Raw genomic sequence first — 17,229 nt, 5'->3', positions numbered from 1 at the left:
AGGCACGTGTGAGTTGCCAGCTGCACCATGTAGTCACTTCTGCGAGTGCTGAGCCTGGACCAACCCCTGCAGGTCCCAAATGCTAAGCTAATAAACGTCCTTAGGCACTGAAGTGAAGCTTGTCCTTAAATATTTTCCCAAAGCTTAGCACTAGTGATCAATATCAGGAGAATCAAGCAGTGCAACTGTTTGCAGCTAGAAAATATCCTCAAAATAATTCTTGATGTTAGCACTTCTGTGCATGAGCTGTAGGTGTTACTAACCAGACTGTCAGACAATACACGCGCTAAAAAAAATGATGGAAGTTCTTGATGCAGGGAATTTTTCTTAAATCTTTTCAAGTTAGGTCTCTGAAAGGCATCCTGTCCATATGAATTTTGATAGAAATGTCTGCACTTCTAAGTTTTGTGGATCATTTAAAAGTACAGAGGTTGTTCTTTACTCTGCTAGAACTCCTCAATATGAAAATGTGGGTTCTGCCTTTCTCAGAGATGATTTGTACACTCTTGGCTGGAGGAGCCCAGGCATGCAGACCATTCAGGCACACCACCACTAACATTCAGGGGGAAATGCTTTCCCCTGCATCTGAGCAAGGATGTTGAATACGTGTCATTCACGTAATATAGTCAGCTTGGGAATTAGATGTTTATCATTAAAATAAGCAGAATGTTTAAAAGCATGAAAAGAGTTTATTGTGAATTAAACTCTACTTGGTCCACCCAGTGCTTAGCAAAGGTTCATGCAGATGCACAGCACCAGTTCTTTCCACTCCAGAAATTTTGTTGAAAGTCATCTTGTAGTCCATGTAGAGTAGATGGACCCAGTAGCATACATTCACTTCAGTGAACTCAGGACCAGTCTCTCGATTAGCTGGCCAGTGTGGATGCACTTTTTAACTATTCTTCCACAACCTTCTTCCTCATTATTCATAACTTGTTATAAGGATGTTTCTATGTATGTAAACACACATACATACAAATATACGTCTTAAGAACATTAACCTCTACGTTAAATAGACCCACATCCAAAGCAAATGGAAAAACCTACAAAACCTATATTGATTTTCTGTCTTCTGTTGGCCCAATATACATACGCTCTCTGCATTCTTGCAGGACTGTTTTCACTGCTTTTTATCACAGTCTCATAATTTTATGTAACATTTCCATGTTCAAATTAAATACTAGGTAAATTATTTTTGTCCTATTTCCATAAAACTGCTGTACTCACCTTCTGTAGAGAATCAAAGTGTGTAACTCATCTCCTTATGAAGTTCTGTGCCCTATTAGCACTATCAGATATATTTTTGCTTTAATAGCTGTTGCAGCTCATATTTGCCACCCAGCTATTTTCTCAATTAAAATACTCCCTACTTCTCATATTAATGTCAGCCAACATCCAAGCAATCCACTATGGAAATCCCAAACTTCACATCATCAGTAATTATACAGTGTAAGCCCAGCTGAGCTGAGAAGTGTTTTGTTTATTCTTCAAAACCAAGGATGAAACATGCCCAAAGCACCACCGTCTGTGGGACATGAGAGGCGGCAGATAAAGAGTTGAAGTTTTGTCCCATTTCTGTATCGTGCACGTCAGGGTGGTTTGAGTTTGTAACACTTGATCAGCCATGTGTTTAATTCTGCACCCCATCACACCTGTCCTGCAGCCAGATCCATAAGGACAAAGCCACATGCCGAACAGCACTGTCCTTCTGCACTGGCAGATCTGGCTGCAGAACCAGCACCTAGCTCAGAGCAGCCAGAGCAGTGCTCTCCTCCAAAAAGCCAGAAGAGAATCTGCTTATGCCTAATCTCTAAATCAGTGTGGATACGAGTCTTCATTTTGTTCATAAAAACAATTAAAATCGAATACATATACATGTACAAACTGCTCCCTATTTTTTCCAATAATTGCACTTCTTTTTAATCAGAAATAAACGAAATCGCAGTACAAACTATTGATGAAAACCAGGATCTGTACCCACTGGGAGTAGTTTTCAAAGTGGTTTGGAAGCAGTATCAACATATGACTCGGGGTCTGGCTGTTGTTATGATTGTTACATGATGTTGTTTCCATTTTATTTATATTCTGGCTTAGAACTCTGGAGTTAGAAATCCATTAGAGCCAACACTACGGCTTCAAGCCTGAGGTGAAACGTTTGTTAACAGGACTGCAGTAGTCAGCTTCGGGCGGGTTTACCGATTTGATCGCGTAGAAAGCGCAGTCCCTGGAAGTTGTACTGGTTGTGTTCTGGTCAGAACGAGCTGAGCAACGTGGAGCAGATGCCGGTTCCCTGCAGGCACCTGGGTTGTTTCGCATCTGTGAGATGCCTGTAGGACTTGTTTCAGCATCCACCTGGTGACAAGATGCGTCGTACTTTCCAGTGTTTCCAGGGATTAGCAGCACTTTAGTTCTGTGGGTACGCGGGAGGAGGGCAGCACACGCAGCACGCTTGCGGGGGCACGGCCGCCCCCGTTGGCTTAAGGGCTGTCAGCGCTGTGCGGCGGGTGCTTATCGCGGGGTGCGCCAGGAGCAGCGGCCGCCCGCGCTCTAGGCCGGAGCTCGCGGGCCGCGCGCGCCGGGATTCCCTCAGGGAATGACGTCCCGGCGGAGCGCGGCCATTGGCTGCGCTACGGCGAGTTCTCCATTTATGGACACATCGCCCGCGCGGGGCAGCCCAAGCCCGAGCCCCGCGGCGCTGGTCCCCTCCGGTCCCCCTCCCGCGCCGTTCGGCTCCGGCCCCTGCCCCACACCGTTCGCCGTCTCCGGCCCCGCCCCGGCCCCGCCCGGCCGGGAGCTGCGCGCGCGGGGAGGGCGGAGCCGCTGCCCCCTCCCCTCCCCTCCGCCCGCCCGTCCCTCCGTCCCGGGGCGCCGGCGTGTCTGGGCAGAGCCGTCGGGCAGCGCAGCGCCGAGGAGCAGCGATGGTGAGCGGGGAGCTCGGCAAGGGGCCGAGCGGGGCCGGGGCAGCTGTGGCGGGGCCGGGGCCGGGGCCCGCGGGGCGGCGGCGGGAGTGCGGCTGTCGCGTCCCCTCGCGCAGTGCCGGGAAGGGGCCGTGGCATCGCTCCGTGTCCCGCTCCCAGCCGGGGAGCGGTTGTGTAACAGCGCCGGCCTGTGGGAAGCCGAGCCGTGCCAGGCACTTGCCGAGGGCCAGCGGCTGCCGGCCCTGCAGACCGGAGTCGGTTCCCTTAGTCGTGTCCCGAGCCCGCCCGTCCCATCGCGGGGCGCGGGCAGGGCCGGCGCCGCCTGTGGAGCACGAGCCGCGTCTCCCGCTCTCTCCCGCCGCTTGGGATCTGAAGAGGTTTCGGATGTTGGTGTCCTCGGGTGGGAACAGTCCTGTGGCCGGGAAACGCCACGGCGTGGTTGAACAACAGGTGACGCCTCTCTGGGTCAGAGTGCGCTGGCGGGAGGGGTCTCGGCGGGTAGAGCCGCACCCCCGCCTCACGGTGCCCGGTGCTCCCGCCGAGCCGAGTGCCGGTGTCACTCCGGTCCCTTCCCCGGCGGCGGGAGCACTCAGGTGTGCCGCAGAGGCGGCTCCCGAACCCGGGAGCTCGGGCACCGCCACTGCTGGGGCTGTGCCCTGCTGGTGTGATGAAGGGACGCGATGTCAGGAAAACACCTCAGTGCTAGACTGAGGGAAGATTGAGGTTCGGCGGGTGAACCTGGTTTGTCTTTAGTAATGCCCCCTGATGATTGATAATAGCTTTCATCCTGAAGTAATCCAAGTAACGATTATGTCTACCTGTTACACAGGAACTGAGAACAAGTTGTGAAAAATCCTGTGGGGTAATAAACTCGGCTAAAATCCGTAACTTTTAAACAAGTAATTTATTTAAAACTGTTTTAAAGTAGAGTACTAAAGATCTGAGTGTTAAGATACTTGAAAAACTTCTGCAGTATTTCTGCTAAAGCTTAACTAAGGTTGGATTTTAAAGACTGACCAGCCTAGTTCTTGTGTATTCAGAACTTAACTCCCAATACCTTTTCAAGGATGCCTTTCTTACTGTCATTGCCTCTGCTTTGACTTCCTGAGTCAAGTACAGTTGCACCTCGTTACACCTATGTGGAGCACAAGTCTTTGCTTTAAATAAAGCATCGCAGAAGTTAGGAAGCTAAAACTTTTCTTGAAGTCAGGCATGATAGTACCAACTAGCTCTCATAAACCTGTTTTTGGTAAGGAGCTTTGAATAAGATAGGTACTTATGTTCCCTGGGGGCTGATTGTTTCACCAGGTGATTCAGATCAACTCGTTAGCCTTAACCTTTGCCCCTCAAGTACCTGCTATGTCACAGACACCTGTGGCACATATGGGCTCCTTGGCTGGGTCATTGCTTAGACTGCTGACGTGTTAAATGGGATTGGAAGTCTTTGGTGCAGGTGCTTCAGAGATGTCTGCCTGTTACCAGTAATACTTTGAGATTAGTCTGTTAGTTGATCTGCTGTGGACTCCATTAATTCCTTTTTAATGAAAGGTTTTAATCAAAGTACTTTTTGTAAATACATATAAATAACTGGCAATATACTCTGTGAGATTTACTTTATCAAAATAAGAGAATTACTTTCTTCCACAAGATACACTTTTTAGGGATGTATTCAGACAATTATCCTCCAGCTTTTAATTTGATATTGAAGTAGTTTTTCACTGTGATAGCTCAAACTAATATGAATTAGGTTATGAATTATTTAATATTTTTAGATTATTGATAAGTAATTACTACAATAAAACCAGAAAAGAATGTTTTTGAAAGTGCTGCTTTTTCAAATAATTATGCCTAAACAATTGTTTGATAGTCATTAGAAGGTAGTATTTTGTAACTTAGTTGGCAGAAGGATTGCCTGGCAGTACTTAAAATGACTGCTGATGAACATGAATCATGCTACTAATATCCTGAAACTTTATACTCATTCTCTGTGCTGTATAAAAACCTCGCAGTATTCTCCTTATTTTTGTCTTAACAGTTTTGATATCTGGAGGGTGAAAGAAGATGAATGTTGGAAGTGTTTTGTGTTTTCTAAATTGAGTCTTTTCTGCCGTTTCTTCTTCACTGTAAACCTCAGAGTGACCCTTTCCTGTTCTGACAGGGTCCCCAGTGCAGGGTGCTGAGTTGCCACTGACATCAGGTGCTGTTGGTGCTTCTTGGGCCATCTGATAGAGCAGAACAGATACCGGTGCCACTGGTCTGTCACTGGTGCCTTCTCCAGTCCCTGCCGTGGTGCACTGCCCCGCCCAGCTCACCCTGCAAAGCTCTGTGCACTTAGCAATATGTCTGTTCCTTTTTGCTGGTTTATTTTTAATCCAGATCAATATCTATGTCAAGTTAACAGTGTGGTTTCAGGAGGAGATCTGCTAGCATGGAATGGGTGAGCTGTTTCATGGCTGTACGTGGCAGTACAAGGTGGGAATAAGCAACAGCAGGGCAAAACTGTAGTAAAGCTAACAAGTCTAAGGAACATCTGGCAACTTGAAATTTTTCTCTTGAAATGCATCCATTTTGTTAACTTTGTATTTCAATGTTTTAAATTCAAAATTAAAAAATCCTTAAAGCCTCTAACATCTTAGCTGCAGTTTGTAAGCCTTCAAAAACTGGGTATTATATCAGTGCCAAGTAGTCCCACTCCAGTGAAGGACTCTATCCATAATGTGCAGGAAACCTCATGATGAAACTAAGCTGGAACTTGCTTGAAAGGGAAGCATATGGTCAGCTGAACTTTATGCTGTTATACTGTGTGTTTGAACCTTCATGTCATGGGGTAGTTCATGGAGATGCATTGGAGGATCTTGAATTGGATAGAGAATCTGTACCACATTACAAAAATTATCTTGGACCTTTAGTTTAAAGTAGCTCTTTAGTCTTCAGGGAAAGATTGTTCCTCTGAGTACTGTCAGCTGGCTTTGACTCTTCTAAGGATAAAACTTTGAATGTCAGTCAGCAAATATTTTCTAAGGCATAAGCTGCTACTATATTTAGGAAAAAAGCCAACCACAAAATCAAATAAATGCTCCCCCCAACAACAACCCAGTAGTGACCAACTTTGACTGATTTTGCATAATCTCTGTTCCAGAGTACTTTTACTGAAGTTTTGTACCAATTTGTTGGGCAGAGTGAGAAGGGAAAGCTCCCAAGAGAAGACAAGATCAGCAGTATCTAGATTAGCTCACAAATTGTCGAGCAAGGCAGGATTGTCTAATACGCTTATGTTAAAAAACCCAGTGTGTTTCTCTGTTACCTTTAACCAGTATTTCAATGCTGAGCAATTTTCTGTAACACTGCATTCAGTTTGTACATTTTATCTGGGCATACTTGCTGTCTGCTTGTTTCCACCTCTTCAGCAAAGACGGAAGGCTGACTTTTAAAGAGGAACTTTTTTATAGCAATTTGACATCAGAAGAGGGCAGATATTTATAGCCCAGTCCAAAGAAGCTGAGATGTCTTGATTCCATGTAGTGCCTATGAAAATCTGCAGAAATGAAAGACTGGATTAGCCTGAGGGGACTTGCTGGCCTTTAGGATTTGGTTCTGAAATAGTGAATGTGAGATGGGACCTGGGAGCTTATATTAAGTCTTTTTTTTCTGCAGGGAAGTCACAAGCAAGACAGTGATGCTTCTGTATTTGAAGGGTGCTTTTCTGTCTGGTGTTGCAGACAGTAGCCTAAGCTCAAACCTTGCTCTCTGCCAAATGTGGAATACTAGGGAGGGTAACAGCATGTGCTTTACGTTATGTCTAGAGGTGCATTAATGGAAAAATCTTCCAGCTATCTGATGTTTCTTTCTGGCTGATGTATAAAATATACTAAAACACAGCAGCATGTTAAGTAGTAAAGCTAGTGATTCATACTTGATGTGTTTTTTTAGGCTTGCATTGTGTGCATGCTTGTCTTTGTTTAGGTCTCTAGAATGATTTATGGATATATTGTGTTTGTTAGAGCACTTTTTTAGAAGACACTAATATATGCAGAATGTTACCCAAATGCAACTTTTGCAGCTGAAAACTGAACATGTGATTGTGTATTTCTTATATCTTAAGCATTTTTCTCATCATCTCTTTTGCCTTCCAGATATGTTCTACATACATAACTAATTTATTGTGAAAGATGGGGTAGCAATGCTATTAGTAGTTTAACTAAACTATTTGCAACCACTTTTACTTACCTTAAAGGAATAACATTCACCAGTCTCCGTGCCTTATTCTTAAAGCATTGCTGCATATGTGGCATGGGTGAAGTTAAAATGAGTTTTGTCATAGTTAGCACATGGAATGTTAAGCTTTTATGAGTTTTCAGTAAAATCTTAGTAATGTTCCCATCTTAACATGGAAAGTACGTTACCTTGCTTAAAAAGTTGTACGTCTCTTTAGAGAACTGTTATTATCACCTTTTGTAATATAAAATTGACTTCATAAATACCAGTATATTCTCTTTTCAGTTGTAGGAGTTAAGTCTAAAAGTGTCATTGATCTAAATGGTCATGCACTGCTCTATCCAAGGTATATCGTAAAGAATAAAGGTTTTGGTAATTTCAGCATAAGGAATGTTAAATACCTGCATGTTTGGATTTGTATTCTAATATAGTATGCATGTATCCATTAATGATACTAATGTATAGAACATGTAAATAAACATCTTCAGAGTTACAGAAGAATCCTTAATATTAAAAAAGCCTAGCTTAGTTGCTGCATGTGATGAGGAAGGGAGCAAAAAGATAAGAGGTGGTCTTTCCACCTTGGCTTCTTGCTCTTACTTTACCAGGCTAACCCTGGGAGTGAGTTTCCTGTAGTTACCTGAAGAGTTCTGACGCAGATCATTGTAGTTCTGCTGATGGAGACCAGCCTGGGATTGGCGTGCAAGTTGTCAGATTTTTGCTTACCCTTTGTTTCTCGTTATTGCCACAATAAATGGCTTATAAACGACAAATTCACGTGCTTTCCTTTTCAGTTTCCTAAAACACTCTTATAATGCAACACCTCAGTCTACTTTTTTTAGGAAGCTGCATTCCAGATCTAGGTGGTGTGTGGCTACTGAAAGGCATTAAGAACTGTATTAGAAAGGGATTTTGCACCTAATTAACAAGGGTTTTGTTCTGGGAATTAACTGTGCAAAACTAGAAGCAGTAAAATTGAAGCTTTTGGAACTGGGAGGAGTGTGTGTGTATATGTGTGTGCTACAAAAATAAGGATTTGGAAAATATTTCAGTTCCTCTGCAAGCACAGAAATCCGGGCGTAGGCTTTGGTAAGAAAGGGTTGGCTAGCGTTACTGTTAGCTCTTTGAATTAAGCCGCGTTGTACTATCTAAACTCTCACCATGGATATGAGCAGCAAAGGTTTACCCCAGTGTAAAAGGCTAAACGTTTTAGGGAAAATCGTGTAAGGGTTCTCTCATACATTTTCTCGTCTGTTGGAGGCCATTTACTTCCTCACTAGCTGTGGTCTGCCAAGGAGCTTTTCTGGTTGATGCTGGTCACTAGCAAATGACCAGCATTCTTATCGACTCTGCTGGAAGTGGGTTTTTGTACTGCATGTGTATGGGGAAGTAGTCCAGGTGTATGGGGTGCCTGCTAACTTTTGGAACTGCTGTAGTCAAAGAACTCTAGGTAGCTGTAGTGTGTTGTTTGGCTTTTATTATTTCTACTATGGCTGTAAAAGTATTTGTAAATATCAGAGAAATATGGCAGGAAGTAAACAAGAATTTTCTCCCTTTGTTAAGATGAGAACTGAGAGGTGTCTCTGAGGACTTGTTCAGGCATTCACCTCAATCTCAGCCTCCCGTGGTGCTCCTGTGACAGCTTGGGTGTGAGGAGCTTATTTTGGTCAGACCTTCCTGGGCTCAGTTCAGTCTTTCCCATCTCCTGCTGCCTTCCCCACGTTCCTGAGATGCCAATTACTGTCCTGCCCAGGAAGTACGGTTGTCATTCCTCTCCTGACTCATACTCATCTTCTAGCTTTCCCATCCTCCACCTACTGCTTTCCTCCCTCACATCTTTAAAACTGCGAATACCCCCTGGGGACACCAGGTGTGCAGTCAAGTCCTAGCAGTGCATGGGATCCATTCTGTCTGCTTGACTAAGTCACTGCTGTGATAGGAAAAGGTATCTTAGTCTACAGCTTTTCCACACACTGAACCTCACCTTTCTACCTCTTCTGTTAAATATACTTCATATGAATGTGTAAATGGCTTTGGGGTTTGATGGTGTCTTCTACACAAGCAATACATCTAAACCCAAGATAATTTAATGTAAACATACAGAAGGGTATGGGTAAGGGTTTTTTTTCCAAAGACACAGCAGCATTTGGTTGGTACTAAAACCATTTGTGGATTGGGTTCATAAATTATGAAGTGTGTTTTTATCAAATTCTGAATTTAATTTTTTTTAGTTGAAAGTGAAAATACTTTTTTAAACAAAACAAATGTGAGAACTGACAAGGAAAGCAGTGTTGGCAATTGGAGTGTGAGTCAGAGCGATCAGAAGTGATGCTTATTGGGAAGCCTACTTACAGGGTGCTTTTAAAGCACAAAGACTTACCTATTAACATAACTTCCTAAATGTGAACTTGAAAGTTAAAGCCGGATGTTAGCAGATCTTGAGCATGCTTCATGATCGACACTGTCCTTGAAGTGTCCAAAGGATTATAAAATAGGTCTGGTGCTCTGCTATCCTGTCATGTCTGATTTTTTCAGCTGCCAGAAGTGTCTGGTGAAAGCCACTTCTGGCTGTCGGGGAACAGTGCAGTGGCTTTGGGATGGAGTGATGATAGATGTTTTTCTTTAGACTCCTTCAAAAAAAGGGAATGTAAATAGTTTAGGCAAAAGCATGTGCTTCTAGAAGCTATTTTCATGCCTTTTTTCGGCAATCTGAAGTCTAAATGAGAGGTTTTTGTTGGCATCCTTCAAGCAGGATTAGCAGTCTCGCAGTGACTTGCTGCACTTGTCCTTGTACAGGAAGTGTGGGGCTTTTTTTTCCTTGCCAGCTCAGAACCACTCACTGAATCACTGTCATCAGCTGAGCCTGAGTCTGTAACCACTTCTTGGTCAGCCTTGTCTAATTTAAGTGTTGAAGTCATATTCAAGTCTGAACAATGCAGCCTGATACTCTCTATAAAACAAGGAAAATGTTTTCAACAGCTTTAAAGTCTTTCCTGCTTGTGTCTTATAAAATATGCTGCCTGATGTTTGATCTTGCACCCTAGGACAGTCTTCTGTTTTCAGTTTGACATTCCACAATATTTGTGAGGCTTTAAATTCTATGCAGCTTACCAATGCGCACTGTTATCTTTTGCAGTGATTGATGTCTTTTCTTATGCTTTGCGTTGGATATTGCTAATAGCAGAAATACAGAAAGATGGAAGTTGGAACTTCTTGTTAGTAATATATTTGCAGTGCCAAGTGGTAGTCAAGAACTTGTCTCATCTTGTTTTGTTTTGGTTTCTTTTCCTGCCTTGAAGGATACAAGTCTGCACAAATGCTTAAGTGCTTCCAAATTTGCTTCTGCAATAACTTGCAACCCTATGTTCTTCCCAACTTTGTAATGAAGTGCACAGATGCAAAGTGTGTTTAATGCTGCCAACACATTTGGAGTCCCTTGGGTTGTGAGCCCTGGACTCTTTGATAGCTCGTCTGCTGTGGAAGTACTATTGCTCTGTAGTAGGAACATTCTGAGGACGAAAGTTTACCTAGGTATTCTAAACATCTTTGAGCTGTTGTGCTTCTGGCACACACTAGCATGGTCACCTCCTGATCACTTGGATTTTGGACTAGCTTGTTGCAGGTATTTTGATATATGAACTGGAAAATACTTCCTTTGCTAAATGGAAGCAGTGTTCTTGAGGCATATTGAAAGAGAACTTTCACTAAACCTAATCTTAAAGGCCATTTCATGGGACTCAAAAGCAAGTGCATACTTCTAAGTTTAAGTTATTTGTTTTTTCTTTCACTATTTGAGAAGCATTTGATTTGTCTCTTAATTAATTGTGAAAGAATTTGTTCTCCTGTACTAATCCCCACCTGTATTCAGTACATACCTAAAGAAAGAGAAATGTGCATAAGTATTTGTAACAGTAATTGAAAACAGTCATACTTATACTACAGATATACTTAGATTAAATGGAGAATTAAAAATGTGATTAGATTCATTCCAGAAAGGATGTAAAGCTACAAACCCACCCGTTCTTGCTTTCAGAGCACAGAGGTACAGGCTGTCTACATAGTCTGAATTAGTAGATAATTCTGTGGTATCTTCTGGTAAGGCAAATGAAACAAGGATTTTTGCGTAATTATTTCTGCTGTCTAGCTAAATGTAGATCATGTTTTTGAAGAAGTCAGTGATAGGATGCAATCGTCTAATATCGGAAAAAATAATTAGTCATGGGAATCCATAGTTATATTAGACCCTTGTATCATACTTAATTTTATATTTTTTGTTGATTCTTGATAGTGCAGTTTGTATGAGAGCAAGTTAAGTTCATACACTACTCCTTAAACTTTGGATATCTTTCCTACAATAATTTGAATTAAAAATTTGGATACTATGAAAACTGATATATTACTATGCGTGATTTTTTTACATACGGCTTCTGTACCATGAAATATCCCACTTCCCATGTAAACTTGATTAGTTCCTGAATTCTGAATTGCCTGAATCCAAGAAAACAAATATTTGACTTTGCCAATTAAAATATAGTGCATCCACTAAGAACAGAATTACTTCAGCTAGATTTATTTTCTCTGCTTAAAAACTGTGCCTCACAGTCATGTTTCCACGACTTAATGCAGTGTTGTTGGTAGTCTCCAAAGCCTTTTTCAGTGCCTCCCCTCAAATTTAAGTATGCACTGGCATCTGCTATATTGGTTAGTAATTGCTAGATTCAGCAAACCAAAGATTCCTACAAAAACCTTCTGGTCTTTCAAAAATAGCTTCTCAGAGTAGGGCAATTTGTATGTGTTCAGTTTTTGAGGGGATCCTGGCTGTTTTTTGTGTATCCTGCAGGACTTGAGTAGACTGAAGTAAGTTGCCTTTTTGGAATTGATTGGCCCTGGTGGAGGGGGTAGCATCAGCCTCCTGCTATAGAGGAGCAGCATAAATCTGCTGAGAAATCTATTGCAAAGGAGCTAAAAATGCATAATTCTGTCCTGAGCTGTACCCAGACTGTTGGCCATTATTTGCTCTGCTGTTGGTTTTGCAAAGCTTCTCTTCCTGTGTTTTCCTGGGTAGCTGGGAGTTCAGAATCACAGCTGCCTGCTGCCACCTTTGGTGGGTGCACAGGCAAGGGGTGGCATTGGCACACAGTGCTGCTGTGGGCTCTCCCAGCTAAGGATGGGACTCAGCAACCCTTAGGGCATGTTTGGTGGCCAGTACTTGCCAATGGCTGAGGGCAAAGTCCTGGCAGGAACAGTGGTTCAGAGCCCTGTCAGAACCCAGGGCCCATGTTGGTGATTCCGGTTATAGGAAGAGACTGCCAGCAAATAGAAGTTGGAGTAACTTCTACAAACTGTGCTATTTGTTATGTTTTTTTAAGAATTAGACTTGACATGGGGAAAAAGTGAACTGGAATGTTTTATAACAAATGGAGATCCAGTTATGGCTGTGTGTATGCCTGTGGAGGTCTGAGCTGAGGTCTGGCCTTTAATGAGCGAAAACTTGAGCTCCATTTGAAGCAGAGTTGGGAGTGGGGAGAATGACTTCATTGTAGGAGAGGCCACTGCATTTGCTGTTTTGCTGTGCTTTAGTTGTTTCTTGTCTCAGCATTCAGTTGCAACCACAGAGTTTGGAGCATGAACCATTTTCAGATGAGAAGGAAAGCAGGGATAGGTCTTCAGCAGAGCAAGCCAGGTCAGAAGTGTACCTACAAGTGAGAGAGGACTTGACAATACCTGAGTATCCAGTATGCGAAACTCGAGATAATGCTGAGTACTGTTTCTAAGAACTGAGCCTGGTTTCTTAAGCAGCTTAGATATTTGTATATAACTGTCAGTCTTGTCTCTCTGCATTCTGTGATCTATATCTGCATGGCAATAAAGGACTAGATTCAGTGTATTGGAGAAAATAAGGATTTGCCCAGTTTGATACTTGCTTTAAATAAAAAATCAGCATATCTTCTGGTATGTGGTCAGCAAAACTTATATTTGATAAAACTGAAATGTCTTCTGTTGTGGTTAAAAAAAAGAATATACAATAAAGGAGGTTAATCTGTTCTAGCTTGAAGCTGCCTTCAAACACTCAGAATATGTGTTCTCTGCAGGGCTTACTACAGCCTCTGGTGACTTTGACCTCAGTCTCAGGAATATGTAATGAAGTGTGTGAGCCTCTTATGAGGCTATAAAGTGGTTGCACTTCAGTAGCACAGAGAGAACGGATTAATTATTTCACATAGATAGGACTGTTGGTAACTGGCAGTTTTAATATTGAAAGGAGTACCTGGTTTGCCAGTTCCAGTGTTAGCTACCCAGCTGACTGCTCCAGGAGTCTTAATGCTGTTCCCGTGAGTACTGTTTGTTAAAGCTTTTCTAGTGGTAATAGGAATTCTGGTTCCAAGGTTCTTAATGCCTGAAATACCAGCACACCCAGTCCACAGAGACCTGATCTCAATATGCAGAATAAGTTCATGACCAGCAGTGGTTTCTTCCTGTCGTTTACTTTGTGTTTTTATTCTTGGTACATTCTAGGAGTGCTTGAGAGGAAGCAGGACAGTGGCTACTTATTCCCATATTTGGTATTGTTCTAGACAGAATGGACATCCCTCACTAAAAGAAAGGGGTGATACAGTGTTCCTGGACAATTTAACCTGCCTCCGACCATGGCTTAATCTTGGCAGAGTCACAGGGGTCCATTTCCTTTGCAGGTGTACACATTGCAGTTTTCTGTCTGGAGTTACAGTGATGGTTGGTGTCACTGGTGGGGTCCCTTAAGATAAGTGGGCCTGACTCTGACTCTTCAGAATACTAAGAGCTTGTATTTACGTGGTTACAAATCCTTGATCTCCAGAGCTTCCATTGGTCTACACGTTAGTAGTGGTGTATTTTGTCTTATAAAGAGGTGGAATTAGTGTTACTAAGTACATTTAGTGAAATGAACACTCAAGTCTAACTGTGGAAAAGGAAACAATATTTAGAACATCAACTCACTTGCATCTCCTAACTTTCTTCTTGGTATTTTTCCTGAGACCTTTACTGGGAAGGGCTTATGTCTTCTCTACAGATTTAGGGGTGAAGAGGGAACCCCAAGCCCTAAATCTGCTTTCTTAAATGGTCTCTATTAAAGCCGTATTGGGAAAGAAGCAAATACAATATATTTCAGAAAAGCACTGTAATCACTGACAATGTAGGCACTACTTCCTGCTGGAATAGCAGGCTACCTTACCTGCTGTCATGCAATTCACCTGTAAAAAGACAAACTAAGGACTGCAGAAATTAATCATTATTTTAGTAGTCCTGAGATTGACCTTTTCTTGTTATTAATTATTGAAATCTCTACTTAAACTGAGAGTAAGTAAGTTCAGCTGCATGTGTCAGAATGCCTAAAATTAATCCTTTATGGATACAGTATTGACAGAACTAAAAACTTCCAGTTCTGAATAAGAAAGGAATGTCTGAAATCCATCCAGAAAGGCGGAACACTATACAGAGTTTTAAATCCCTGTTTCAGTGTCATTGGATAAGTTTATAGACTTGAACAATTAATTTTTTTTTTTCCCCGGACCTGAGTGTCTCTTTTGGGTAGAGGAATTTAAGACCTGTTTATTCTGAAACGAGGCTTAACGGTGTGAAAGCTGACAAGTGCTGAAGCAAGTCTGTTTGGGCTGTACTGACAGCACAGCCTGTACCCTTAGAGTATAGGCAGGTACTTCATAAATCACTGAGGATGTTCTGATGGATGTCTGAAGGTGGTAGTTTGAATGTAATGGAGAAGCATGTTGTTACCACGATTAATGAATTAGTCATGAAGAGCTATTTAGTCTGACACACCTCGAGAGTGTTTACCTACTGAAATCAGGTTTTCTTTTGTTCAGATAATTTCTTAATGATACAGCAGGCTGAGGTGCTTTTGCATCTGAGGCCATTAGGTGACTTTTTCACTTGACTTGTCCCATCTGTGGGTCTGTTCTTAGACTGGAATACATTTAAAATGAAACAGTCAACAGGCTTTACCCTGCACCTCTGGGGGAGGGAGCTTTTCTGAGTGTGGCTGGAGTCCAGCCTGGGACTGGGAGGGACAAAGCAAGAAAAACTCGTCCTGTCAGTTTGACCGTAACCCACCTATTGTGATTTGTACTGGGTCTCTGATACTCAAAAATGGTTAAATAGCTCTTAACTTAGTATGGGAGGGAGACTTCAATCAAAAATACCAGTATTAACTTCTACTGTTCTAGAAACATTTAAGATGCTGGGGAGTTCTTCCTAGTCTGTACTTAAAAATATGTAGGTGGAGAGTCAGTAATTGTGATGTTAACTATCTGTGGTGAGGTAGCTATGGTTGTTAATTTTACATCTGAAGCAGACAGTATATTGGAAGAATGTACATTTTTATTTCAAGTTTGTTTTACCTGGTGACTACACTTAGACCTTAAAGTTAGAAGGCAAGGTTATGGTGTTTGTTTTGGATTGGTTTTTTTTCCTCCAAGCCTTTGAAAATATTTTATCATCCTTCTCTTTACAGGTGTGGAGTAGTAGGCCAGCTATAAAATACTAATCCTGTTGCTGTTTGCTCGTTGAGAGTGCAGGTGTACAAACAGGAAAAGAAAAAAACAAAGGGGAAATTAATATCATCTGATTACTAAAACAAAGATGCTCAAATTTAGTAGCTAAAATTACGTTCAAGCTGGTAACAGGATACTGTGAACAATGAAACTACATTCTGTAGCTAATTGTGTCCTTTTAGGGCTTGTTTTGCAATTGTACTTGACCAATTGAAACTCTTCAGGGGCGTAGAAGTCAACCTCATTTAAATGAACAACCTACTTTTTTTTGCATGACACCTCAATGAGATGCCTAGGCTCTTATTTTTCTTTCGTAGTATTTTTGAAGACTTCGGAATATATTTAAGAACTAAAACTAACTAGCTTTTTTTAAAGTGGTGTTTTAAGTCAGGGCAGGTCAGGACATTGTAAGTATTAGAACTGGCAGGTGGGGAGAGTACTTTGTTGTTGTTCTGTTCATTTGCTACTATAGCTGTAGTAAAACATACAATTTTGCCCCCTTACTCCTGTTCTGTCTTCCAGTCTCTAGTGTGACAGCGTGGGAGAACCTCCCAAAGTACCAAACCTGTGCAGAGCCTTTGTGATCACTCTCTGGATGTTTTGTTCTGGTGCCATTTTATTAAGGATGGAGTGGGGAATATATCTGAGGCATGTCCTAACAGCTGCCATGGACTGTATTGTGGAGCTCTCCTAGGAGCCTAAATTATCTCTAGTGTGAGAGAGGGCTGGAATGCTCTGCTGGTTTTGACAGATGATACATGCAAACTACATTGTGCCCTCTGTGAGGGAAATGTGACTTGGTCCACAGTAGGCTGAGTGACAGGACTTTCTCAAACAGGAAAGAGAATAAGGGAAATAAATCTAAAAGGGAATGGTGGAATGGTCTGGGCTGGCAAGATGGTGGGAGCCTAGTCTAGTCCAGGCAAGCTGCTTCCAATTTCCATGTGAAGTTCTGCTCCTTCAGCTCTACCTTAATAGTGCTCTTTCCATCTGTTTATAAGCCTTTAATATTGCTGATGGAATTGGTTAAGTCTGACACCTTCTCTGATTCTAACCTTGTATAGGAAATGTGTATTTGTCCTCCTTGGCACAGATCATGTGGCTTTGAAATACTTGGCCAGACTTTGGTCTTAGCTCTCACCTTCTACAGTTGCCTTCCCCTTCTACATCTTTAACTCCCAGCAAGCCTTTGCAGTCGTCTTTTGTCTTCAGCTGCAAATGCCAAAGGACATGCTCCACTTCATTACAGGCTTTTGGGATGATTTTGGGGGTTTATCTCTTAAATGTTATCTATAATAATGTGATGTCTAAGTTATGCTTTTACTAGTAGTTCTGAACAGATTTAGGCTTGCTCAGCCAATGGTGTATGTAAACATTGGATCATTTTTCTGGTCCTTTTTAAAGTGCAGATTTCCATGGCAGTATGTACTATAGGGAAACTTGCAATGAAACGTGTTGTATAAAGGCAAAGAATTTCTGTTTTGTACTTCGAAATAAGGTCATGGAGATGAAAATGTACAGATGAACATTTGTAATTCATGAACCTGGTT

General features: G+C 42.2%; 1 protein-coding gene across 5 annotated transcripts in view; it reads left to right on the top strand.

Moving 5' to 3' along the window:
• Positions 1-17,229, top strand: part of MYO1E (myosin IE) — a 108,631-nt gene that overhangs the window by 28,224 nt on the left and 63,178 nt on the right. For 3 of the 5 annotated variants that reach the window (XR_005602781.1, XR_005602782.1, XM_039557676.1), the window contains exon 1: positions 3,267-3,368. The exons of 1 other annotated variant lie outside the window; for it this stretch is intronic. Coding sequence is in view for 2 of the 4 variants with exons in the window: in XM_039557676.1 (XP_039413610.1) it covers positions 3,303-3,368 (66 nt within the window). In the remaining 2 variants the exon portion in view is untranslated. Of the gene's footprint in view, positions 1-2,822; positions 2,922-3,266; positions 3,369-17,229 lie in introns of those variants that run through there. One more of the 5 variants, XM_039557677.1, reaches the window with a different exon arrangement.

Source organism: Corvus cornix, chromosome 10 (genome assembly GCF_000738735.6).
Source record: "Corvus cornix cornix isolate S_Up_H32 chromosome 10, ASM73873v5, whole genome shotgun sequence".
NCBI lineage: Eukaryota > Metazoa > Chordata > Aves > Passeriformes > Corvidae > Corvus > Corvus cornix.
The sequence above is the reverse complement of the archived record's forward strand: the minus strand, read 5'-3'. Positions and strand labels throughout refer to the sequence as shown.